At 45.5% G+C, this 25,801-nt stretch overlaps 2 protein-coding genes and 1 pseudogene across 3 annotated transcripts in view; 2 read left to right on the forward strand and 1 right to left on the reverse strand.

Moving 5' to 3' along the window:
- LOC138169303 (protein regulator of cytokinesis 1-like) overlaps nt 1-17,119 on the forward strand; it is a 67,991-nt gene extending 50,872 nt beyond the window's left edge. The window contains exon 13 of the mRNA XM_069098657.1: nt 16,818-17,119. Coding sequence (XP_068954758.1) covers nt 16,818-16,883 — 66 coding nt within the window. The 3' untranslated portion in view covers nt 16,884-17,119. The remainder of the gene's footprint in view (nt 1-16,817) is intronic.
- Nucleotides 114-22,360, reverse strand: MAN2A2 (mannosidase alpha class 2A member 2). Of its 2 annotated transcripts, XM_069098654.1 has the most exons (24): nt 22,098-22,360; nt 20,533-20,684; nt 19,499-19,756; nt 19,271-19,415; nt 18,624-18,795; nt 17,904-18,031; nt 17,166-17,339; nt 15,991-16,177; nt 14,971-15,148; nt 14,430-14,632; nt 13,884-14,066; nt 13,597-13,711; nt 13,094-13,161; nt 12,731-12,896; nt 12,162-12,398; nt 11,713-11,835; nt 10,858-10,972; nt 10,306-10,439; nt 9,626-9,767; nt 3,347-3,480; nt 3,009-3,086; nt 2,412-2,606; nt 2,075-2,185; nt 114-1,141 (listed from the first exon to the last, which is right to left on the reverse strand). In XM_069098654.1, the coding sequence occupies exons 2-24, from the start codon at nt 20,662-20,664 to the stop codon at nt 989-991; spliced, it is 3,531 nt and encodes a 1,176-aa protein (XP_068954755.1). In that variant the 5' UTR covers nt 20,665-20,684; nt 22,098-22,360; the 3' UTR covers nt 114-988. The 2 variants fall into 2 exon arrangements, with proteins under 2 accessions (XP_068954755.1, XP_068954754.1); XM_069098653.1 differs by lacking the exon at nt 3,009-3,086 and having other exon boundaries at nt 22,098-22,359.
- A 3,114-nt stretch (nt 22,361-25,474) lies between these two features.
- Nucleotides 25,475-25,574, forward strand: LOC138169672 (U6 spliceosomal RNA; annotated as a pseudogene).
- Nucleotides 25,575-25,801: the final 227 nt, after the last annotated feature.

The following is a 25,801-nucleotide window of genomic DNA, read 5'->3' on the forward strand; positions in this document are numbered from 1 at the left end:
CCAACCAAAATGGAACACTATGGACAAGCAAGCAGGGAAAGGCCAAGCCTTAAGCAGCAGACCGAGAGCCACCCACCACCACCAGATCCCAAAGCAATACACAGACCAGGTCATTAGTTTGAAATGAATTTTGTTACCTGAAGTATCCTGTGAATTCCGGCAAAGTCACAGTCTCTAGTTCCATACAAAGAGTTCTTACCCACTGCTACAAAATCACCTGCTTGATGCAGATCCCCTTGGCCAGGGCAGCACCTAGTGTAGCTGGGCCTAGCAACTAACAGGCCACCTAGGGATTCCAGTACCAAGGAGAGAGAAATCTTCCCTTTACCCCCATTATTCCTTCTTTTTTTCCAGGTTAAAACTGTTCTCAGATTCCTTTTACACACCCTCATCTTAGCTTTATATAGACCAACCTGGTTATCACACCACAAAGTGTTGGGTCTCTACACAATCACTGTACTTCATTTCAGAGCCAGCTCTGACCGATGGAGGGATCATGATTCCCTTTTCCTTGCATACCTTGCCTCGACCAACTCCCCTGAATCAGGGCAGCAAGACAGGAGCAGAGATTACATCTCACTCCCTGCTGCCTCACTCAGTTCTCCTCTTACACTTCTGCTCTTGGTTCCCCACATCCCAAAAGCTAACAGTAGGGAGACAGAAGAGGAACCGGGGGCAAGAACCTCTTGTCTAAGTGGGCAGCCACTCATGCACCTCAAGGCACTGCCCAGCACCATCTTCTCTGGCATTTAGGGCCAGCCTCTCACTCCTGAGACGACCTGCATTTTGCCCCATCTGTCTAATCCTGGGCTTCTGGGCAGCCCCCCCAAGCACTGTAGCAATAATAAATAGAGAACGGGGCAGAGCTCAGTCTGTTACAGTTGGGGAAGGTGGAATAGGTTGGGGCACTCAGTGTAGCTGTCCATCCCGGCCTTATTCTGAAAGGTGGTCTGTATGGATGTATTTCCTCTGCTGGCCACGTAGAACACTAGCCCAAGCGGAGGCGAAAGGTGGAAATCTCCATGGGCTCCAAGTGGATGTCCATGCTGTTAGAGGGAGAGCCCAATGCGTAAAGTAACGTCAGCGAAGTGGGCTGCAGGAAGCCCACATCCAGCCCTTGGAAAAGGCTCCCCAGGGCCACCTGTAGAAAGAGTCAATATGAGCCAAGCTCCCAAGTGACAGACAGCATCATATACTAGACAGAAAGCCAGCTTTGGAGCCAGAGAACATGGGGTCAAAACCTGGCTCTGCCACTTACTCCTTTTGTGACCTGGGGCACAAGCCACCTAACCTCTGGGCCTTAGTTTCTCCACTCCAAATGAAGTGCTTGGACAAGATGATTTCTAAGATTCCTTCCAGCTATAGCTCTTCTAATCAGTTCTAGATATCCACGCAGTAAATCTCAGCATATAAACATTATCAAAATGGACTGTTCTTTTGTTTATGGGTCTTTTAAATCTTCTTTCTATGTATAGCTTTTATTTTGCAACACCATCTCTAAATATATCCTTCTGCCATCTACCCAGCTAGCCACAAGTTTTGTTTTTTGTTTTTCAAATTTTGGTAAGTTTGACAAGGATCTTGGGTTTTTTTGTTTGTTTTTTTGAAGGGGTGAGGCAATTGGGGCTAAGTGACTTGCCCAGGGTCACATAGCTAGTAAGTGTCAAGTGTCTGAGGCCAAATTTGAACTCAGGTTCTCCTGACTCCAGGGCTGGTTCTCCATTCACTGTGTCACCTAGCTGCCCCAAGTAGCTATAGTACAATGAGTCTATGTTCCATTTTTCTAGCCTAGGAAGGCTTCCTATTTGAGTATGTTTTTGGGGTTAGGGTGGAAGGACTTAAAGAACAATGGAATATTGTTCATCTTCTGTCTTTCAAAGAAGTCTTGGAACGTGGGCCTCCATTTCATCCTCCATCATCCTACCTCATCCCTATCCAGTTGTCCTCTGTCTTGCTCTTACTCCCCAAGCCATCCCTGGGCTCCCTCTTGGCATTTCTCAGAATGAGTTGTCTGCTATGCCAAATAGCTGCCATAGACTCATGTGTCATGTATCTGACACTGTTCCATGCTCACCTTGCCTTGACTTGTAGTACAGTTGAAACCCAAGTTCTTGGCCTCCAGGCCACAGTCAAAACCCTTTCGGTGTAGAATGAGTGCAGTCTCAGATGAGGGTAGCTTGTCATCCTGTGAAATGGAGGGGATGGTAAGAGCATGGCTATTGCCAAGGTGTTTGGACCACTACACACAAGGGATTTAATATGCAATCCTGGAACTCAAGGAACTTTTGTCTACATAGGGAGGCACTTCTGAGGCAGGAATGGGTCAGGAAGTAGTTGCAGTGAGTAAGAATACAGAAGCCTGGTTTAAGAAGTGCAGATCAGAGGCTGAAAAGGAGGATGAGGGCACTCACCTCAGCTTGGAGGGTTCGCAAGTTGAGCAGGAGAATGTCACAGGGAAGTGAGGAGGCCAAGGGCTGAAATGAGCGTAAGGGAGGGCCTCCGGGCTGCTCCCTGGCCACAGGTAGGGCCATCACTGGTGTGTTTAAGTGCATGGAAGTCAGGTGGCTAAGAAGAGATGGAAAGCTGGTTGGGCGACCATCTTGCACCTGCAATGTTAGTAGCAAGACCTGGGTGAGGCACAGCAACTGAGATGAAGGGTAGGTGGGAGAAGAGCTACATCCTATAAATAACCTTGCCTTTCCTCCTGAGCCAGGTACAATTTCAAAACATTCTATCCTGGTTTTATCACAATTCATTGTACACAGCAGCCAATGCTTAATAATACTTACTAATTAATGTCTGACATTTTTCCCCTCGAGCCCACCTAGTGACTACCATCCCCAGACAAAAAAGGTACTACTATCTAGGCATCTTCTCTCCTTTAGTACGAATGATCTCCCCTACACACAGACACGAGGGACTCTGCTACGGGATCCGAACTTGACAGGGCTCCAGATACAATTACCACTGGCTAGGACTAGACAAAAACTACTTCTGCTGGACTTTACCTCTTGGTTGCTGCTCCTGCTGCTGGGAAAGACCAAATGCCTACATGCAGAGGCCAGTTTGGACAAGAAGCTAAGTGGCTGATGTAAGTTATGGAATGAAGAAAGATGGATAATCAGAAGGAGTGTACGAGACAGCGAGGTGATCGTTAGCAGAGCGCAGAGTCAGAGAGCAGCGGGATGGACGAGGGAGCAACCAACACGCCCCCACCACACAACCCCAGAGCCAAGTCCCACTCCTCAGTCCGGTCAAATGTGCTAATTTCATCCCCCCGTCCCCAGGCTGAGACCCGTAAGGGGCCAGCACTCCCATGGTTTCAGACGGGCCCCAGGAATGGTACCTTATTGGCAGTGGTACGTCGCTCCAACAGGAGGCGAAACCGGTTACAGGTTCTCTTGTTATCTTTTAGCCCTTGGCCTAGGCCCCGGTTGTCGTCCTGCATCAAGCGTCTGTCTAGGATAACTTCCAACTGGCCTGAAGAAATTAAAAGGATGAGTCCCCAGGGCATATCTACCCACCTGCCCTGACAAAAACGAAACCTCAAACCAAATGGTAGGAAAAAATGTCAAAGCTCTCCCTAACAGAAAAATAAGATAGGATGAGATGCTGAAAGCATCAGGATAGGAAGGTGTCAGTGGATCGCAGCCCTACTGCTGTAGGAAGGGACCATCCAGGCCATGTAGCCTAACATCCTTCATCTTGCAGATGAGGAATCTGAGGTCCAGAGAAGCTGTAACCTGTCCCAGGTCATACAGCTACTAAATGGCAGAGCCAAGACTCCAGAATCCCACCAAGCCTAGCATTCTTTCCACTGTATCATGAATTAGTAAAGATGACGTGTCCTAAAGGTACTTTAATGAATACTTGTATTAATGAAAGACTATTGGGAATTTTGTCCCAGGTATCCTAATTGGAAAAGAAAACCTATTTTTGAAAACAGGTGAAGTAGAAAAACTTCTGAATTTAGAAAAGTCCCAAGCTACTTTCTTGACAGCTTGTCTAGTGGTCATGGAAGAGTCAGAGGGCTGAGTGAGTAGATACTTGGCAGAGTCCTTCTCCTTGTAAATAAACTGCCCTCTCTGAAATATGACTTAACATAGCAGATCCCTTAATTGGCTGAAGAGCAGAGCTGTTTGTCTGGTCTCTGAAAGGATGCCCCTGAAGATCTCTTAATTACTAAATCCAATGACCTTGACTCAGTCCTTGTGATACTCAATCCTCTTTGCTGCTTTTGATGCTGTTGACCACGCCCCTTCTCCTAGACACTCTTTTGTCTCTTGGCTCTCTTTTTACCTGTTTCATGGCTTCCTTTTTAGCCTAATTTGCTGGACCATCATGTATTTTCTACCTTTTTTTTTTTTTACTAGAGAGACCCTGAAATTTCAGTCCTCAGCCTTCTCTTTCCTTTCTCGATGGTCCCTTCTGCTCTCTTATTATCATCTCTTTGGAGCTGACTCTTAATTATTTTTCCAGCCTCCAATCTCTCCTGAATTTCAGTCTTGAACATCTTTACTAAGGATGTCCAAATGGCATCTTAGACTCAACATGTACAAGCATTTAATTTTTGTTTCTAATCTGTGATTGCAACAACATAGGGAAAGTCTAATGAGCAAATTCCTGTGGTCAATGCACAGTGGTAATTGTTCTGTAATTTGGAGAATTGCCCAGGGTCACACAGCGAGGAGAACTTGAACCTGGGATCAAAAAAAATAGTATTTTCCCTAAATCCTTCCCATCCTTGAAGATTTCCTGATTTCTGCTGCTACTATTCTTCCAGTAACCTCCCTTCACAGCCTGTGAAGTATCTTTGATTCTCTCTATTTGCACACCTCCCCATAATAAGTCAGTCACCAAGTCTCAATGATCCAACCTTTACAACATCCCCTCCATTCATATCCACTTCTCTCCCCTCATATGGCCACCTATCTAGTTCAGGCCCACATTTCCTCTTGCCTGGACTATTACAATATTCTCCTAATCAGTCTCCCTTCCAATCTCTGCCTTCTCTAAATCATCCTCCATATGGCTGCCAAATTAATACTCTTAAAATATGGGGCACCTAGATAGTGCAGTGGATAGACTACTGGGCCTGAAATTGGGAAGGCCTGAGTTAAAATCTAGCCTTAGACACTTACTAGCTGTTTGATCCTGGGCAGGGCATTTAACCCTGATTGCATTAAAAAAAAAAAAAGGCAGAAAAGTAGTACAGTGCATAAGAGCTGGACCTGGAGTCAAAATCCAACCTCAGATACTAACTGTGTGACCCTGGGCAAGTCATTTAACCTGTTTCTCTCAATTTTCATCATCTATAAAATGAGAATGATAACAGCCCCTAAACTTCCAGGGTTGTTAGGAGGAACAAACGAGGAGGTAACTGTAAAGCCCTTAGCACAGTGCCTGGCACAGAGGAAGCATCATATAAATGTCACCTATTATTATTACGGTGGAGAGAGTGCTGCTTCTGGAGTCTGAGGACTGGTGTTCAAATGCTACCTTTGATGCTTAATACCCATGTGACTTTGAGCAAATCATTTAAACTTCCTGGACCTTGGTTTCTTCATCTGCAAATTTAAGAGCCTGGATTAGATATCTCCTGAAGTCCTTTCCATGGTTTTGTCACCCACCTATTCAGAAACCTTCAGTGGCATCAAGGGTAAAATGCAAACTCTTTAGGCTGGTATTTAAAGCCCTATACAATCTGGCTCCCATTGACCTTCCCAGGATCATTTCATATTGCTTTAAAAAATTAGGATTGGGGGCGGCCAGGTAGCACAGCGAGTAAGAGCACCAACCCCTGAGTCGGGATGACCTGGGATCGAATCTGGGCTCTGATACTTAGCACCACATCCAGAAATGACTGGCCATGTAACCTTGAGTAAGTTACTTAACCCCAATTGCTTTAAATAAATAAATTAGGATTGGTGCGGCTAGGTGGTGTAGTGAACTACAATTTCCCTGCCATCCCCCCTCAAAAAAAAAAGCAAGAAAAAAATTAGGATTATACTTTAGGTAAACAGCTAATTTCCCCGGGAGCAAAGTATTTATTTACGTTTTAGAGGTACACAAAACTCAGGCACAAGGATACCATTTAGGAAATGCCATGGATTGTCCTCAATCTCAAAAATGGTGCTATTGGCGAAGTTGCTATCCATCTCTATGAGTGGAATTGGAAAGTCCAAGATCTCAACAATAATGATGTCATAGAGTTTACATATAGGGACCGTGGACTGCTTTGCAATTATAACTTCTTTTCCATTAGGGAGTTATTAAAGTTTCGCCACCTGGTTCACCTGGTAACATTCACTCCTCTATGAGATAGATCTGTAAAACAGGCTAATGATAAACAGAGAGGATTATACGTGACCAAACTCAATATTGCCACAGTGACTGCATCTTCTCCCTTATGGTCTTGCTCCAAGTTAATCTCTTTGTTGTTAGCTTGCTGCATGTAATCTAATTAAGAGTTTTTTGCTATCATTCCTTACTTTTACCAAGTGACTTGAAGTTTTACTTCATATTGTCCTCAAGGTATTGCTTTTGCCTGCCTTTCTATTCTACTTCAAGGCTCACTTCATGTCAACTATCAAATATTGATCCTTATTAGCTTTTCAGACCACTAGCTACATTTTCCAAATTTCTTGATTAAATTTATTTTGTCATTTTTCATTGTGCTTTTCAAACATAGGAACCTGAGAGCTTTTAGGGGGAAGGCAAGGTAATTGGGGTTAAGTGACTTGCCCAAGGTCACACAGCTAGTGTTACGGGTCTGCGGCTGGATTTGAACTCAGGTCCTCCTGACTCCAGGACAGGTACTCTATTCACTGAGCCACCTAGCTGCCCCAGCCTGAGAGCTCTTTGATCTTAAAGAATTTCTTTGGTTACATGTAAGATTTCTTTTTAGTAAGAGTTAGATTGTTCATAAGCTCTGACTCTTAATCCATAATCTCTTTTGTCTATTTATGATACTAGCAGGGACAGAATATCATATTTTACAAAAAAATTTTAAAAAGAAATTTGTAAGTATATTACAAATTAGAAAATTTTCTAGGAAAATTATAAGTTAATGTTAACTTCTACATTTCTTATTAAACTTTAACTGTAGCTGTTTAAAGTGCGGTGACTAAAACTGTGCCTGTATCAGGTGATTAGTGTTGGAGAATGGATCAGAAATCTACTGAATATGGGACCATAGCAACTGGAAAGAGTTAATTTACATCAACATAGTAAGCAGTTTATTTTTCCTAAGAAGGATAAAGGTCATTATGTCATTGTCCAAAAAATGATACTTCACTAGAAAATGTGCATTTACTTCCTTGTTTCTTCAGACAATTTGTGCCATCTTTTGTTTATGAATGCAGGTATGAAATAAATCACTTTTGCTTATTCCATTGCCATTATTTCACACTGCATTATATAGCATGACATATGAGTATAAAAGAATGTGTTTTGAATGTATTTTCAACAGGGATGTTTTATAGAAACATTAACAAATATGTATTTCTTGTTTTAAAAAAAAGTACCTGCCAGGCTGGGACAGAGTGTTAGACTGAGGCTGTTACTCAGACCCGACCTGCTATCTCTTTGGCACAGACTGTCTGTTCCTCATGCCTAAAATGCACTCTCTCCTTATCTCTGCCTTTTAGAATCTCTGTCTTCCTTCAAGGCTCAGCTTGGGCTCTATCTTCTTACAGGAAGCCTTTCCTTATCTCTCCAGTTGGTGTTCTCTCCCTCCTTCCATTTTCAGTTTGGGACACTGAGTACAATGGATTAGAACCTGGGTCTGTTATCTCACAGTCCAGGATTACTTCTCTTATTATATAACTGCATTGATAATGAAAATGACTACAGTATTATTGGTGGAGCTGTGGTACAATTAGTACAAACATTTTGGAAAGCAAGTTAGTATTATATAAATTAAGTGACTAAAATGTGCCTGCCCTTTGACTTAGAGATTGAACTATTAGGTACATGGCCCCAGGAGGTCATTAATAAGAAGAAAATCCCCATATGCACCCAAATTTTTAGGGTAGCAAGGAACTAGAAAGTAGATGCCCATTGATTAAGAATGGCTAAACATTGTGGTACATGAAAGTACGGAATATTACAGTGCTGTAAGAAACAAGATGAATACAGAGAAACATGAAAAGACATAGAAACTGTTGGCAAAATGAAGACAGCAGAGCCAGGGGGAAAAATATGCACACTGACTATGGTACTGTAAATGGAAAATTAAGCTGAATATTATAAAATTATAAAGAACAAACTTGGCCCCCAAGAATAGGTGAGAAAAAACATCTCCCTCCCACCCCCTATCCCTGTCTCCTTTGCAGAAGTCATGTTAAATGTTACATATGATATTAGATTTTTTTCCAATGGGCCGATCAGTTTTGCTGATTTTTTTTCCCTTTGTCTTATTTCTTTGGTTAATTCTTTATTTTAAAATATGGCTCTTTGGAAGAGGAGAAAGGGAGTGATAGGGAAAATCTAGATGATGTAGAAACAAAGACATCAATAACAAGTTTTTTAAAGTGACTATAAGGCCCATAAAACAATGGCCTTTGCAAAGCTAACCTGTCTCATGATAGACACATACCTGGAATCTGTGTCTCCCTATTTTCTCATAGCTCTACAGTAAGAGTTCACAGTTGTCTTAGTAACTTAAGCCTTCTTTTTAATTTTTCCTACCTCAATCTCAGTGCATATATGCTTGTTCTATCTTCTATGGACCTGGCCCTTATTCTTTCTTTTTCTTTTCTCCTATTATATCATTGAAAGAGAAAAAAAGTTTTAAAAAGTAGATTACCTTGTACAAAGATCTAGATAACTAATTAGTATTTATACTCACATCCCAGAGGGAACAGAGAAGTGGGTCATTCCCATTATAAATTAGATCCACTCCATTTGTTATAGTAAAATAAGCTCCCAAATAGCTACATAAAGCAGAGTGATGTGAATTTTGTGAAGGCAGTTGGTCACTGGGCTTGGGGTACAGGACTCTTCAAAATCATAAAGGCACAGATGCCAGTGAAGGGCAGGTTAGCAACATGCCTTATGATAAAATCAGCTGCTGCCCTGGGCAGTACATTACTGAGGCTTGTGGTTATGACCTATCTGCAACCTGAATGGATCCAACCCCTTACTTAGGTGACAGATCACAAAATTTTAGAACTGGACCCACTTAAGGTATCCAGGGCAACTGGTTAATTTTTTATATGAGACTCAGAGAGGGTAAGTGATTTTCCCAAGATCAAGCAACTAGTTAGTAGTAGAACCAAGACTAGAACCCAGATCTCCTGACTTGCAGGCTTTTTTTTTTTTTAACTGCATCTCTCCAGGTAAAAAAGCATGCGTCCTAGCCTCCTTCCCCCACCCCTCATGGATCTGCTTACTACCAACACAGCTGGATGGGTGGTGATACAATTATACAAATACCACACTCTTTTCTTCCTCCTTTGTACCAACCCTCCATGTGAAAAAGTCATGCCAGTCTGGAGACATAGTTAGAAGCCAATGAAAGGCTACGTCCCTTTCGCACTGTGCTGCTAAGTCATAAACTGGCTAGAGCTGGTGCTGTTGGAAGCTCCTTCCACCATAAGTTCAGTATGGCATACTCACTCACCGTTGCTCAGGCTGGAGACTCCTAGGGCTTGAGCAGTGTGCAGGGTGAGGCGGCTCTGGCTGTCCTGGATGTAGGCCATGGCTGGCATGGGGTAGAAGTTGGCCTGCAGTGGGAGTTTCTTCAGATACCGACGGGGCTGTATCTGGAGAAGATGACAGCACATGGCCCATGAGAGGCAGCCGTGTATTTTTCTGTAACTCAGACACAATTTGGGGCCCCTGTACCCTTTATACCCTCTACAAGAGGTTTGTGTCAGTCTCTGGCAGTCTGATGAAGCCTATGAACCCTTTCCAAAAATAAAGCATACAGTAAAATATACAGAATGATAAAGGAAACCTATTATAGTGAAATAGTTGATCAGATTTTTTTTTTTAAAGCTCATTGGCTGGCTAATATGGAAATATGTTTTAAATGACTTTACATGTATATAACATATTATAGCCTTCTTGGTATGTGGAGAAGGGCCTGGTGGAAAGGATTTGGAACTCAACATTTTAAAAAATGAATGCTAAAAATAAATAAAGGATGGAAATAAAAGCTCAATGACCCCAGGTTAAGAACTCTTTGCTTGCCCCCTCCTCCTTAAACTAGGACTGACAACCAGTGCCTTCAAGAGGAGTAGGAGAGATGAAGAGCCTTCTCCAGAAGGACTCCCAAAGTCGTATCCCAAGGCATCATACCTGGAAGCCATTGAGGTCTGTGAAGAAGGTGCCTTCACTTTCAATGTCTGTCTGGATACGAAGTGCCAACTCCTTATTTACATGATCTCGAATGTCCACAAGGGAGGACATATCTAAGGAGAGGCCCTCAACCCCTGGGGGAAGTGAAGCAGGGTAAACAGTGTTGGAAGAGGGAGGAAATGACCTTTCAGCCATGAAAGAGGATTTGCATGGCCATTGTGTGGATTCATTTTGCTTGACCAAGTTTATTTGTTACAAGGTTTGGGTTTGTTAGGTCCCGTCCCCACCCCACCCCCTCCCCCCCTTTCTTTTCATTAAAGGAGGAGGGAGGTATAGAGATAAGGATTCTGCGCCCCCTCCCAACCCTCCAAAAAAGAGTCATTGTAACACTTTCAGAATAAAATTTAGAAGAATTTTAGAAGGCAAGTCCTGGCTGATATGATGTTCAAGGTAGGAGTACAGGCTTGGGAGCAGCGGATCTCCTTTGGCAAAGCCACCCTCCCTAAGGATGACTTCTAATCTTGGGGCAGACATTTGTCCCTTGGGACTCACCTGGCAAGTTGTAGAGCCGAACCACTTGCTGTATATGCTGGTAATAGGCGACGACCTCAGAGAAGAAGGGGCCTTCGGTGACCCGAAGAACAGGGGGCTCCTTGGGGACATAGGGCTGGGAACAGAGCAGGCGGGCACTGAGCATCACAGCACAGTGAATCAGCTAAGAGGAAGGGACCCCTTAACCTGGCTAATAACAGTAACAACAATGTTACCTAATTGCATCCTGACAAGACCTCTGTGAGAAGGGCAGCCCACACATTATCATCCTTCCCTGATTCAGATAAGGAAATAGGCTCCAGAAATAGATAAGAAACTCATCAAGTTGGTCAGGGGAAGGAGACATTAGAACCAAGGTCTTGTAACTCAAAATCCAGTGCTCTTTCCACCATGGTAGGAAGTTGGCACACAATCTCTAGCTGTCTAGAACAACTGTTCTCCTATTTTACACAAGAGGGAACAGGCAGAGAAAGGTTAACTGAGTTATAGATGTTAACTCCTTTGATTCTCAGAGCGATCCTGCGAGGTACTATTTTTATTCCCATTTTATAGATAAGGAAACTGAGGCTGAGAAAGAATAAAATGATTTGCAGGGTCACACAGCTAGGAATTCTCTGAGGCAGGATCTGAATTCAGGTCTTCCTGATTCCAAGTTCAGTACCATTTAACTCAAGCCCTGTGACCACCACTTGTGTTTTGCCTCTCCATGAATATTTCCCAATCAGACTACCCAAGGTCAAACTGAAGGTGCAGTGGTAAGCATGGATTTTACTACGGACTTGGTTTGGGCAGAGAGTGAGACACTGAGGCTTAAGATCTCACTGACACAGTTCTAAGACTGCCATGCACCCTTACCTTGGCCTCCCCATCAGGCAGGAAGAGGTAGGCGCCACTCTTGTCTTTGGAGGTCCGGGTGCCGTAGATGAGGAACTCGGTACTTAATCGATGCTCCTGCGCTTCATCCACCCTTTTGACGCTCTGCCAACAAACACAGCCCTGACCCCTGGCCCCATCCCAGATTATCAGACCTGCCCACCCAGGGATAGATTGACTATCATCTTAAAGGAATTGCATTCCAGGTATTCCCTAGCACACTGGCCATTCTATCTGCTTTTGAGACCCAAATCTCTCTTTCTCTATCAGTCAGGGGACCCTTCCCTCCCCAACCCTGGTTACCTTTGGAGCCTGGTGATATCTCTGACTCACCCTTAGGGACCTCCCCATTTAACTCTACTAATCGTGGCCCCATTTTTCCCAGCTATCCTTTCCCTCCCTTCACCTCTTCCCCTAGCCCTTTCCTTTACCTTGAGAAGCCCAGTTTGGCCTGAGAACCAGACTTGCATGTAGCGATTGCTGAGGGCAAAGTCACTGGTCCCAGCCTCATCAACACGCACGGGGAAGATTTCATGCTTGCCGACAGACAGCTGGCGGCCATGCAGGTAGATACGCACAGAGGAGGGCAGGGTGCGGCGCCCATCTAGGCCTGGATGCAACTGCAGGATGCTGAGACCCAGTGCAGGTAAGCGGGCTGGCACAGATACCTGCTCAGTGCAAGGTAAAAAGTAAGACCAGAGCAGCCTCCTCACTACTCCCGAGTTCAAACTCTAGGAGCTGATAATCTCTCAGCCCACATAGCCTATTCTCCATAAGGGGACCAAGTAATGCAACAGAAAATAAAAAAGAAGGATAAGTGAAGGAAGACAGGGAGACATGGTGATGAACACAGAGGGACATAGATGAACATAGAGGGAGAGGCAAGTGTTCATCACAGAATCACAGATTCAAACTTCAAGGTGACCTTCACTCCTCCCAACTTGAAGCTTACACTCCAGATCCCCCAGAGCCGCTTTGGGTCCCTCCCCTTGGCTCCTACCTGGTAGACATCAGGTACAATGTCAGTGGCAGAACTCCAGTGGGCACTGATCTGCACGGCCAAGGGCTGGCCCTCCTCAGAGAGGACCCGGATCCGGGGAGAGTTAATAAGCAAAGAGACAACACTGAGCCTCTCCTGATCCAGAGGGTTGAACAGTACCACAAACCTGCCAGGAAGATGGGTAAAGCTAGCCCAGAGAGGACGTACATCCATAGGGAAAGGCAGAGAAGGTAAGCAGCTTTCCTTTCCAAAGGGAGTCAAACATGAGAATGAGTCTTTGAAGACGGGAAAGAGTTGAACACAATGGGGTTGGGGTGTTAAGAGTAAAAAGAATTCTGAGAGAAGCCTAGTCTAACTGCTCACCGCGGGGAGGAATCTATCCGAATCACGGTCTGCTCAGGCAGGGCATCCTGGGTTAAGCGTGTGTCATCCTGGAATAAATTTATGTATTTATTTCATATATGTATACAGATCTTTCCCAATAGATGTAAGTTTCTTGAGGGCAACGACTTTCATTTTGGTCTTTGCAACTCCAGTAACTATCACAATGCCTGACACATAGTAGGTGGTTGATAAAGGCATACAGGTTAAATGACTAAAGATAGTAAGGAAGAGAAAATAACTATGGTGACAGAAAAGGCCAAGATTAGATCAGATTCCTGTATCTACCCTATATTTAATTTCCTACCAGACTTTGCAGCTGTTCATCCAGGCAAAAGCAGATAGACCCAAGACACCTGCTCTATGCACCAAGCTCAAAACTCAGAGCAAGTATGATGAGGGCAGGGTAGCTCTCTCCTACCGCTCTTATGACAAGATTCCCAATGACGGAAATAGGAAAATAATAGCCCAGGGGCATCTCTCACCATGCTGAAGAAAGGTGTATTAGGATCAAAATGGTAGGTTCCTTTGTCCCCCAACACCAGGTAGTGAGCAGCATTGATGATGACCTGTTTCAGGCTCACAAGAGAACGCAGGAGCCTACAGGGCCAAAGTAGGTGAAGCAAAGAAGGAAAGAGAAAAGGAAAAGAAATCAGTTCAGCGAAATGTCTTGTTCTTAAGCTTCCCACTTTTTCCCTGACTCTGCCAACTTCCTACCAAACCCATCTATCTAGTACTGTTTGCCCCCAAAGGGTAAATATTGGGGTCCCACCTGACCCCGTAGTCCACCACCACTGCTTCCTTGGCAGTACCAGTGATGGCATCGTGATGCTGGAAGAGACCTAGGGTGCGACGGGCATCAGTCAGCAGGGTGTAGTCTGAGAGTGGGTACTGACTGGTTATGCCAGAATGCCGGATGTGAGCAAGTGCCAGACTGTACAGGATCTCTGCGCCCCTGCCCCAGAGAGAGATGTTACCATCCCTTTCCTTGATATCACCCACACAATTTCCTGGTTTCTTCTACCTTCCCAATTAAACTGGACCCTCCTCCCTTCTTTAGCTCCAACCCTAACCCTGCTGGATTTTTATATCCTTATGAACTGAATTTCCATATCCTTATGGACCTTACTATTTAAATGGCTAGTGAGGTCCTTTCCAACTCAGAAATTCTGTGATCCTATCCCATAGCATCCCAACCTACCATAACCTCCTTTCTATGCCCTTCTACTTTCCAGTGATCCACCTGGCCCTCAGTCCTATCCCTTTCTTTGAATCCCAGGCCCCAATCATTCCTTTATTGCTAAGCCTGGTCTCTCACCGCAGATGGGCCTCTAGGACCCGGTCCAGACTCTTGTAGAAAGGCCTGGAGGTGTAATAGCCTGTCCAGTAGTGATCTTCCCGGTCAGCGTAAGAGAAGAAATCCCCACTCAACACAGGAAAACCTGGAGGCTGGGCACCAGGCTCCACCCCTGTCTTCTTGTACAGGGCATCAAAATAGTCAGATAGAGTGCCAAACTGGGCCTGTGGGGACATATAATCCCAGCTTGCATTAGCACTGTAGGTAGCAGAGTTCCATAGGAATTCTAGCCACCTACAGATGGCTACAGGTAGGGAAGGTCAGTTTTTCCATTCTAGATAGACCGAGTCAACCTATCCCAGCTGTTCCCAGGGGAATATTGGGGCATTTTGATAAAAATTGGGAAACCTACCACATGTAATGCCTTTTTTTTTTTAAGTCAATAGTAAGGTGTGCTGTCCCTAACAGGGCTGTAGCAGCGCTAACTACTCCATACACTAATCCAAACCTTGCATTCTCTGAGTCAACCCCAACCCTCAGCTCTTAGTTGCAGCCATCACACCTGCACATGGAGGTCAGGCTGGCTATTGAGGAAGTCAAAGAGACGCTGGTAATTGAAGAACTGGGCATCCCATTCTTGGGGCTTATCATAACGGAAGTCATCACCAAGTGGCACCAGTAATACATTGCTTCGAAACAGCTTGGATTTCTTTCGGTATTGGTCCAGAAGCAAGGCTGCCCTGTGGGAAGGCAGAGATAATACTATATAGTGCCAAGCCCAGGCCCATAGTGTAAGAGGAGAAAGGCAAGGTGACTTGGCAGGCTACAACTGGAGAATTATGAAATCACTGATGGGTACATTACAGGAATCCCAAAATAAAAAGCTGAATATCTGTTCAATTCGCTACAAAATGGTTCTTAACTTTTTGTGTGTTGTGGATCCCTTTTGCACCCTGGTGAAATCTAGGTACCCCTCCTCAGAATAATTATTTTAAATGCATAAAATAAAACATACGGGTTTACAAAGGAAATCTATTAGACTGAAATACAGTTACCAAAATATTTTTTAAAAACAAGTCCACAGAGCCTGGGTTAAGGACACTTATTCTACCAAGAAAAAAAAAAAGAACACTTATTCTAGTGACTGTTCCAGTTCTGGCAAAGACCACTTGGGTTTGAGTTTGGACCAGTCCAAATAAGTTTCCTCAAAAGACCTGGTTCCATTAATAATGACCCTGGTCCCAAAACTTTCCAATTCCATCTCTGGAGAAATCCATTTGAGGACTCCGATCCTAGAGTAAATAAAACCCCTAGTTCTGTTGAACACTGAGGATTCCCTATGAGGAGGTTTGGGATAACTAGAAATTGATGGTTTATAAGGAAGCATACCAGCTCTGGAATTGTTTTGCCTCAGAATTAGCCATCTTCTTAAAGCCCCTTAGGGCTGGTGGCAGAAAAGCACTCTGGTCTACTAGAGCTGTTAGCTATTCCAGAGAGCCTAAGCTAGGCTTTTTAACAACAGATCCCTGGGGCCATAAGCAGTTATACTACATAAGGGAGGCCCTGAGCTTCAGACAAGTACCTCTCGGCCACATTGCTCTCTGTGATGGCTCGGGGAGGCACCTTCCAGGGGCAGTTGATTCGCCCACCAGGTAAACGCTTGAAATCAAACTGGCAGCAGATCTTGGGGTCAGGGCCACAGGTGTGTGGCACATCATAGCTGTAGAAGGGCATCATATGGCAAAAGATATCCGTGCTGGCTTCTGGATCTGCAGAAGGCATAGCCAACAAGTGTTCATTAGGTAATTAATTAAATGACAAACTCTGTGTATATGGGGGACAAGGAATAGGCATTCATAAGGCAAAGTAAGGCCTCGAAGAAAGCAAGAAGCTTTCAGCGCAGAGGAATCAATAAGAAGTAATGAGAATGTGGACTAGGAGTCAGGATAGTCAGTTAAGGCAACAGAGAAATGGAGATTGTGAGTGATTATTTCCTCTGGCACAGCAGACTACCTCAGGCAAAGAATCATTTGCAGTCCTTGATAAGACACTGCTTTAATTCACCACTTGGCAATTTACTTTCCAAAGTGGGACAGATATGCCTGCCAAGGCTTACCTTTTGGAAAGAAGGTCATGATATGGCTGGGTGGCCTAGTGGATAAAAAACTGGACTTGGAATCAGGAAGACCTGAGTGTGAATCCTTTCATAGACTACCTAGCTGTGTGACCTTGGGAAAGCTACTTAATTTCTCTTAGCTCCATTTTCTTATCTGTCAAATGGGGACCATAAGTAGCACCTACCTCACAATGTCATTGTGAGGACCAAATGAAATAATATATGCAAAGCATAAATCTTTAAAGCATTATAAAAATGCTTTACAAATAAATTATTTTTATTTAAATTCTCAGGAAATCAAGGATGGAAGGAGAACTATTTGGAGGCCAGGAAGGAGGACTGAAGAAAAGGCAACATAAAAAGCTCTTATGCAGAAGAAAACTGGTTCTAGCAACTGCCCTCCAGGCTGCAGATGGTCTGATCCCAGGGACAGCTGAGAGAGGGACTTACATCTTTGTTGCCTTTATCTCTGTGAACACAGCGTGTCTCTCTCTCTCTCTCTCTCTCTCTCTCTCTCTCTCTCTCTCTCTCTCCTCCCACCCTCTCTCTCTCTCTCTCTCCCCCCTCTCTCTCTATGCCACAGGGGGGAAAAATACCAGTGACACCCCTCTCTAAGGATTCAATTCCATACCAACCCTTACCCCATGTCTGTCTCCACATAAACTCCAAACTGTGGGTAGCAGCAAAATGCTTCTTGATAGCATAATGCACTCTCTGAATTAACATGCTGGTTAGGTTTGAGCGGCGGAGCAGGTAAGGCATGGTTGAGCTGTGTCCAAAGGGGTCCACGGCCCAGCCAGAGCGTGGGGTCACACCTGAGCAGGAAAAGGAGAAGGCCAGAGGTGCTGAGTACCTTTCTGAATTTTGTCTATTCCATTTGGACCCCCTCCTTCCTTCCCCCCCACTACTCTCAAAAGTGTTAAATGAGATCTGAGTCTCCAAAAATTGTTTGGGTGAATGCCACCCCCAAACTAAAGGGAAACTGATGTTTATGAAAGGCACTCCTGACCCAGACACACTGTCCACCCTTAACCCCTTTCCATCAATACCCGTGACTAGCACAATCATGCTTTCCTCCAGCTCAGAAGGTGAAAAAGTCTCTGGAAAAACTTACTTCCAGAGTGCCGATGATGATTTATCCTATCCATGTCTCCTGACAAAGGGGTGATGGATTCAAAATGCATAAAAAGACATATATATTTGGATATGTGGACATCTGTTTTGCTAGACTACACATATTCAGTTTAAGAGTTTTGTTTTTCTTTTTTTTCCCAATGTATATGTGTGTTGGAGGTGATGGGTGGGGAGAAGAGAAAGTGAACTTTTAATTTAAAAGATTAATTTAATAAAAAAAAAGTAATACTCCAACTTGGGCTTACCAAGGTTTTTGTCCAGCCACTGGTGCCCTTCAATGAGCTGGTCAATCAATGCAAAGTAGTGGGAGTTGGCTTCATCAGGCATCACCCAGCCTCCAGTTGCTATCTCCAGCTGCCCATTTCCTACTAACCTGCAGGTCAAGGGCTCCCACTCAGGATGTTTCAAGGTCCCAGTGCCCATCCCTATTCTAACACTTCCTGCCAAAGCCAGAGAGAATGACCACTTTGGCCTAACAAAAGACTAGTCAGGCCAACTTCAGTTATGGATGATGGGGGGCAGTAAAGGGGAATTCACTCTTCAGTGATACCAAGGTCACTCATTTTCCCCTTCCTCTCAACATTGGGTTCTCCTCTCTACTCAAGGTTTCCTTCAGCCTCCAACCCTATGGTTTTCACTGCTTCTTCCTAGTTCCTTGATGTCAACCTTTCTGGTACATTATTTTCCTTTACGTTCATCTAGCTCTGAATACTCTCTTTCTATAGGTGACACGAACCTACTTGGTCAACTCTTCTTCTCTAAAAGTCTCCTTGGCCACCACTCCACCATTTCACCTTCCCTCTGGTGCTGTTCCTCCCCCTGTCTTCTGCAGTACACTGTGTTAAGAAAATCTCTTTTCACATCCCCTCTCCCTTGGCCTTTTTTTAGTCTGCTCTCCTTCTCTTCTCTAGCTCTGTGTATTCGAGCCCCTTCCTCTGGCTACCAACAGACCCACGCACACTTGCCTTCGTACAGCTGCCCTCTTCTGAGCATTGATGTTCTCCCACCACTTAGCAAAGAAGGAGACCTCGGCCCAGAGGAAGCGTCGCCGTGGGTCCTCCTGCAGCTTGGGTACCATGCTGTTAAGGATGTGTTGTGTCTGTTCTGTATAGTACTTGTCAAAGGTCTTGATCCAGCCTGGGAAAAACAACAAGACAGATGCTCCAGGAGAGAGCTTTGTTGAAGATTACTCCCAAAGACTAGGGCAGCTAAGCTGTAGTGGGAAGAAGAATGGACTTGGAGTTAGAAGATCTAGGTTTGAGTTCTGACACTTACCAGGTGGGTAACACTGGGCAAACCATTAATTTCCTCACTTGTAAAATGGTGATAATTATACTTGGTGTTCTTTTTAACTCATTGGGAGGTTGTGAAGATTAAATAAAAATAATACATGTAAAATGCTTTATAAAGTGTAAAATCCCATCTAAGTGTCAGCTACTATTACTATTGTTATTATAAAAAAGATTCTCTATCTCGGCCCAAGGAAGCTTTCCTTTCTATCACTGAGCAGAGGGGAACTAGGACTAAGTGGTACTACCACAAGCCCAGTCATACAAAGCCTGAGAAGAATAATCCCCCTCTGCCCTCCCTCACCCAGGGGCTCAGCCCTTACCTGGGTCATTGTGGGAATGGGGCACCACAAACACCTGGAGATTTTCTGAGTCCCAGTCATGGGGGCTGTAGGGGATATCGAAGCCCTGCTTCCACACCCCACCATCCACATTGTCAAAAGGCAGCTCCTCTGACACCGTGAGCATCTGCAGGGCAACAGAACGGCTAAGTATCTTTTATTTTGGATCAGTCCAGTCCCCAACTGCCATGCTACCTCCCAGATGCTCACCTGGAGTTCTGTCTTCTGGCCCTGCCCTCCCAGGGCAAACTGGCAGTCTTGGGGAGAAATGGAAAAGAAGCTGGGCCGGGGCTCGGGTGGTACCACCCAGGAGCCATTGGGGGTGTGGTAAGGGAGCAAAGCTGGAGGGCCATCAGCGTTGGCTGTCAGCTCGAGCACGGAGTCCTTGATGTGGCTGATGATCTCATGATTCTCCTCCAGCAGCTGTTCCAGCTGTTCAATGCGGTTCTGTAGCACTGAGATCTGGCTCTGCCAATGAGTTATCAAAGGTAATAGTTACCATGTCCTAGGCCAGGGATGAACCGCCTGGGATTTGGCCTTGATCCTTGCTGTTCCAACAGGGGCACAGAAACACAAGGATACAGGGAAAGATGGGCTCTATTCAAGATGAATTGAATTGAAGGGTGAATTCAAGATGAATCCTGGTTGAGGCTTACAAACCATACAGTTCACAGAATTCTTTATTTTGGTATCATCAGGCTTGATACCAGTATTAGACAGACAGGGTAAGGGTGATACTGCACATAGGCTGGGGCCTTCTCTTGGGGACCTACCCCATGGACCTTGGACCTAGGCGTGCCACCTTACATACCTTCTATGAATATTCCCTCTACCAGTGTAAACTGAAACCCCATATGGATTTAGGAGATGGTCTTTAAGAATTACTGTGGCCTCAAAAAAAGTAATTACTCTGGTCAATCTGGAATGAGGCTCTCCAAACTTAGCTTGGCTGTCCTTGAACAGCTGATGTGGTCTATTAACAGTGCCACAGCTTGTGAGGACCTGCCAGAGCTTATGTTCCACTGGTATGGCCTTCAAGGACCCAGGGTCACTTCTGTGTACCAGAAGAGGACATCAGTGGAGGTTGAGACATAGCTAACAGGAAACCAGCCTGAGAGTACTGGGATAGTAGGTGGTAGGGTCACTAGCTCTGGCAATTACATATGTGATCATAACTGTGAAAATTATTTGAACCCAGAGAACCTGGCCAATACAGATCCTAGTCATCAGGGAGCAGGACTCACCCGGGGGAAGTTGCCACCATTCTGGTGCCGGGTGGGATCATGCTGCACTCGGTCTAGCATGAGGTAGAGGGAGAAGACCGCCACACAGAAGATGGCTGCCCCACACACTGTCACTTGCTTCTTCAACTTCATACCGGTCCCCCTGCATGAACCTGTAGAAGGGGCAACACTGTATATATACCCCAGTGGCTCCTATCTTCCCATCAAGTGCCACAAGGAGTAAATGAGAAATCAGACCAACAAGTCAGTTCTGTTTCCCTGGCCCCAAGCAAAGCAGTTCTCAAGGCCAAGGAAGGTATTAATTCCCAACTTGGCCCAGGGACCTAGTTCTCAGCTGATTCTGTTCTCATGGACCAGAACCAAGACACAAGTGTGTGGCATCTTTCTTAGTGGAAGCCAAACAAGGAATTCTTTGTTTCCCCACTTAGGGGTGAGGAGTAGGCAAGGAAGGAACTAAGTCTTTCCTGCAGGCTCAGCTCTAGCTAAGGTCAAGCAATTATTGAGTATTAGACCAGGAACTCAATCCCAGGTCTCGCCTGCACTCTTAGCACTACTGGATACCAAGCTGGCTCCCTTGAAAATACTGGACAAGCTGCTTGGTATATGGCTAGCACAAAGCATTATCCATTGTCATCCCTCTTCATTGTGATACTAAAAGCACAGGATAAAGTCTAAAGTTCTAGAAAAACTCGTGGCGAGTCCTGGTAGAAAAGACTTCTTTGGCCTCCCAGATCACCATCACTGAAATTGGAAGTAAACCTGGGCTCTGAGAAGTTCAAAGCTTCCTGGGTGACATAGTGAGTCAAGCACAATCTCTATTTTGGAGTGATATCATTTACATATCAAGCCCCTCCCAGGGATTATGGGTGTTTCATTCTTGGCCCTAGGTGCCGATACTGCACATAGGCTGGGACACTACACCATCAGGCACGGACCCAGAAGCTGGAAAGACTTGGAGCCAGCTTGCTACAGAAAGAAGGAGCTGTGTCCTACTTAATATAATCCAGGCTTGGTGCCTCCTGGCATTATTTTTAGCCCTAAGAGGTTGGGCCGGGGCCCGGCCAGGGCCAGAGCTGATAAGGGTGGGGGTGGGAGGGTGGAGCTGAGGGAGCTGACTGATTTCTATGGCGCCTGTAATCCCCCCCATCCCACAAGCTACCAGACAGGACTGAACTGACACGCCAATAGCCCTCCTAGACCCAGTATCTCCGTTTGTCCAAGACCCAGAGGGTTCATACTCTCACGGCGGCATGGGTCTCAAAGTGCAACTGGAAATAAGCAATGCCCAGGAAGTCTCCTGCCATGCAACCACTCACATAAGCTGTCGGTGCCCCTGCTTCTAACCTCCACTACTCCGCCTGCCAATCATCTGAGCATCCCACCAGCACCTCCTCCTCACCTCCCTCCTTACGCCACAAACAGCTGGTCCAGCAGCCCCAGCCCCCAAGTGACTCCGAGCTGCTGCAGCCGGGGAAGAGGTCTGGCGGCTGCGCCTCCATCCCACTCCTGTAGGCCCGTGGCGCCCGAGCCCCCGTCCCCTAGGGCTCCAGGCGCAGGCATCTTACCGTCCTGGGGCTCCGGCCTCCTCCTCGGCGCCTCTCCGGGCCCCGGGCCGGCCCGCTTCGCTGCCTCTCACATCCCCAGCGCCGGTCAGCCGGCCTCGCGTCCGGAGCGGGGAGCAGGGGAAGGAAGGAGGGTAGGAAGGAAGGAAGGGCGGGGGGCTGGCGGGGCCCGCCGGCCCTGGCGCCTCCGGGCTCCCACAGCGGGCTCCGCACAGCGCGCCCCGCAGCAGCCCCACACCGCAGCACCGCGCCGCGCTCCGCCCCGGCGCCTAGGCCGGACAGCGCTCCGCCTCTCCCAGGCTCCAGGAGCCGCCGCGGCCCCGGCAGCGAGCTGCGTGCGGGGCGGGGACAGCCGCGGCCCCACCCCCAGCCCCGGGCGTCCGGCTGGGCTTTCCCCCGCCCCCTCCTGCGTCTAGGCTCCCCTCTGGCCCAGGCCGGCCCAGGCTCCTCAGCCTCTGACCCTTCCCCGCGGCATCCCGCTAACCGGCCACTGCTCCCCATTCTCAGCAGCTGCCCTGGCCCCCGATCTCCAGCCAGAGACTGAATGCAAGACAATTAAAAGGACACTTATTAAGCGCCTGCTACGTTCGTGGCTACAAAGACTGAAAAATGAAACAGGTCCTGCCTGCCCGCAGGAAGCTTACACTTCATTGACCTCCAGGACCCCTTTCGCATTCTTTTCCCCAAGGGCTGTGAGGTGTCCTCTGGACATGTCCGAGCCTCGCTCACCTAGATTCCACTTCTCTAATGGCCAACCTGCCTCTTACCCTTGCCCCCGCCCATCCCCAACAAACTGAAAATGAGGTTTAGGTGGATTTTGAAAACCGCAGCGGAATGGGATTTAGGGGTCTTTGATTCAAAAATCGCTCCCACCCCCAACTGCTGACAGTTAGATGCCTGCAATTCTAGTTAGACCTTCTAGCCCCAAAACTTTGTAGCCCAATTAAAATGGAAATACGGTACTCCACAATTAATCATATTGTTTGTTATGTTGTGCATGTTTGTATTTGTGTCTCTAATCCCTCCAGCTGAGCTGGAAATTTGAGAGCCGGAATCAGCTCATTCTTCTCTCCTAAATCCTACAATACCTAAAACAGTGGCTCAGATATGGCAGATAATCAATAAATAATCCTTAATTTCTGGATTCCTCTAGGAAGGATAATACTTTTGACCTATCAATCACCTGCATTTTAGCATAAATGCATTTCATATTTTTTTTTTTAAAGCAATTAGGGTTAAGTAACTTGCTCAAGGTTACAGGGCTAAGTTATATCTGGGTGTGGTGCTAAGTATCGGAGCCCGGATTCCATCCGAGGTCATCTCGACTCTGGAGCCGGTGCTCTTACTTGCTGTGCTACCTGGCCACCCCAATTTCATATTCTTTTATGAGCGTTGGGATGGGGGAGAGAAATATGGGATTTAAGCATCTGTGGGAGGGCGGGATGATGCAGTACAAAGGGAGAAAAGGCTGCAGAATGAAGATTGTTTCCCTGTTGTCTTAGTTTTCCTACCTGTCTGACCATGCACTCTTCTATGGTGTCACCCTTCTTCTCTTGTCTGTTGTGCTGGAGGCCCCCAAGATAATATCCTGGGCCATCTTCTCTACTTTCTTTACAATCTAGTTTGTTGATCTCATTAGCTCCCCGGATTAGATTTCAATTCCAAAAACTCCTAATTCTATGCATCTAACCCTAATTCCTTTCCTGCTATCCAGGCCCTGCATCACCAGCTGCAGATATCTCCACTATAGGCATCTCAAACTCAGCACATCCAAAATGGAACTCATTAGATTTCTCCCTCCCCCCACTCCAATCTGTTCTCCAGGCGACCTCATTACTGTTGATGCCACCACTAGGCTTCCAGTCACCTAGGTTCACTACATCCTCCTCTCTTCTTTCTCCTTCAAACCCCATATATCCATTCAGTTACCAATCTTGATCAATTAAATCTTCATAACACCTCTTACAACCATCCCCTTCTCTTCATTCACTCTATTAATTCAGCCTCTAATCATTTTGTACCCCTGTAGATGGTCTCCTTGTTTACAGACATCTTTACATCTTCGACAGAGATTCCAAATTAATTTTATTTATTAATGTCCAAATTAATATTCCTAAAACACATATTTGGACATATTACCCTCTTCCTCTCACTAAAAAACCCTAAATGACTTTCCATTGCTACCAGGATGTGATACAAATTTCCAGTCTGGCATTTAAAAGGCCTCTATTGTCTCCCACCAGTAGAATGTTAAGCCCCTTGGGGACGGGATTTAATTTTTGTCTCTACCCCTTCGACATTACATGTAGTTGATGCTTAATAAATTTTTGTTAAAGCAAAAAGGAAAACTTCACAATTTTGGTTATGGTGTTGTGTGTGTTGGTGCAGTGAGGGAGGGAGGTGTTATCACAGTCTTTGGATTCTGCTGCTAGTGTGCCACATACAGAATAAAGTGAAATGCTTAGTAAATATTATTCAATGATGATGAAATAATAGAGCAACTGAGGTTTGAGACTTGTTCAGAGAATCATCAATATAGAGCTGGAGGCAGCCTTGGAGATCACCTAGTCTAGCCCCATCTGGTGGAAAGACCCCTGCACCTGGAATCAAAAGACAGGCTTCATACTAGTCTCTGCAGCTTAGAACTTGAGTGTCTTTAGGAATATTGCTTTGCCTCTCCAGGTAATAGTTTCCTTATCTATAAAATGAAGGTGTTGGACTAGATGACCACCAAAGTCCCATGTAGTTGTAAAACTCAAGGTCTTTCATGATTCTCTGATCCATTCCCTACCTAAATCTCTGCAGCCATTTTCAAAATCCTACAACCACTCTCAATGTCCTTCTGGAATCGTTCCCAGGGTTCGACTTCCACCTTACTCAAGGTACTTGGTGGCTCTAAGAGAGGAGGTTGCATCTGGGAAAGCTATAACCAGGCTCAGAACTCTACCTACTGTACCACCTAGCTGCCCATTATAATGATAAACAAACAAACCCAAGGTTCCTGTCCTGGTACTATCTTTTCAGACAGAGGGTTCTACTCCAGAAGGCAGAACCAGGGCTCTCTAGACTTAGTAGAAGCTATAAGGAACCAGATTTTGGCTCAATATGAGGAAGAACTTCCTAAAAATTAGAGCTTTTAAAAATCATTCAGCCTACTTCACTAAATGATAAACTCTTGGGGGCGACTAGGTGGTACAGTGACTATAGCACCAGCCCAGGAGCCAGGAGGACCTGAGTTCAAATCCATCTTCAGACACTTAACACTTACTAGCCATGTGACTTTGGGCAAGTGCTTAACCCCAATTGCCCTGCCCTCCCCCTCCAAAAAGCAAAAAAAAAAAAAGGATAAACTCTGTCACTGAAAGTGCTCAGTCAGGCGCTAGCTTTGGGAGCTTATACACTAAAATTGGAACAATACAGAGATTAGCATGGCCCCTGAACAAGGATGGCAGATAAATTTATAAGGTGTTCCAGATATATTCTTTAAATGTCCACACCCAGAGATCCCACTACTAGGAATATACTCCCAAGTAGGTCATTTATGAAAACACAGTTCCCAAATAAACCAAAATAATTATAGGAACACTTTTTGTGGTAGCAAAGAACTGGAAACAAAGTAAATGCCTATTGATTGGGGGAAGGTTGAACAAACTGTGGTAGCATGAATAAAATGGAGTATTATTATGCTATAAGAAATAACAAAATAT

This window comes from Petaurus breviceps, unplaced genomic scaffold, assembly GCF_028583685.1.
Source record: "Petaurus breviceps papuanus isolate PSGF00001 unplaced genomic scaffold, PetGlider_PUasm1.0 37, whole genome shotgun sequence".
NCBI classification, from domain to species: domain Eukaryota; kingdom Metazoa; phylum Chordata; class Mammalia; order Diprotodontia; family Petauridae; genus Petaurus; species Petaurus breviceps.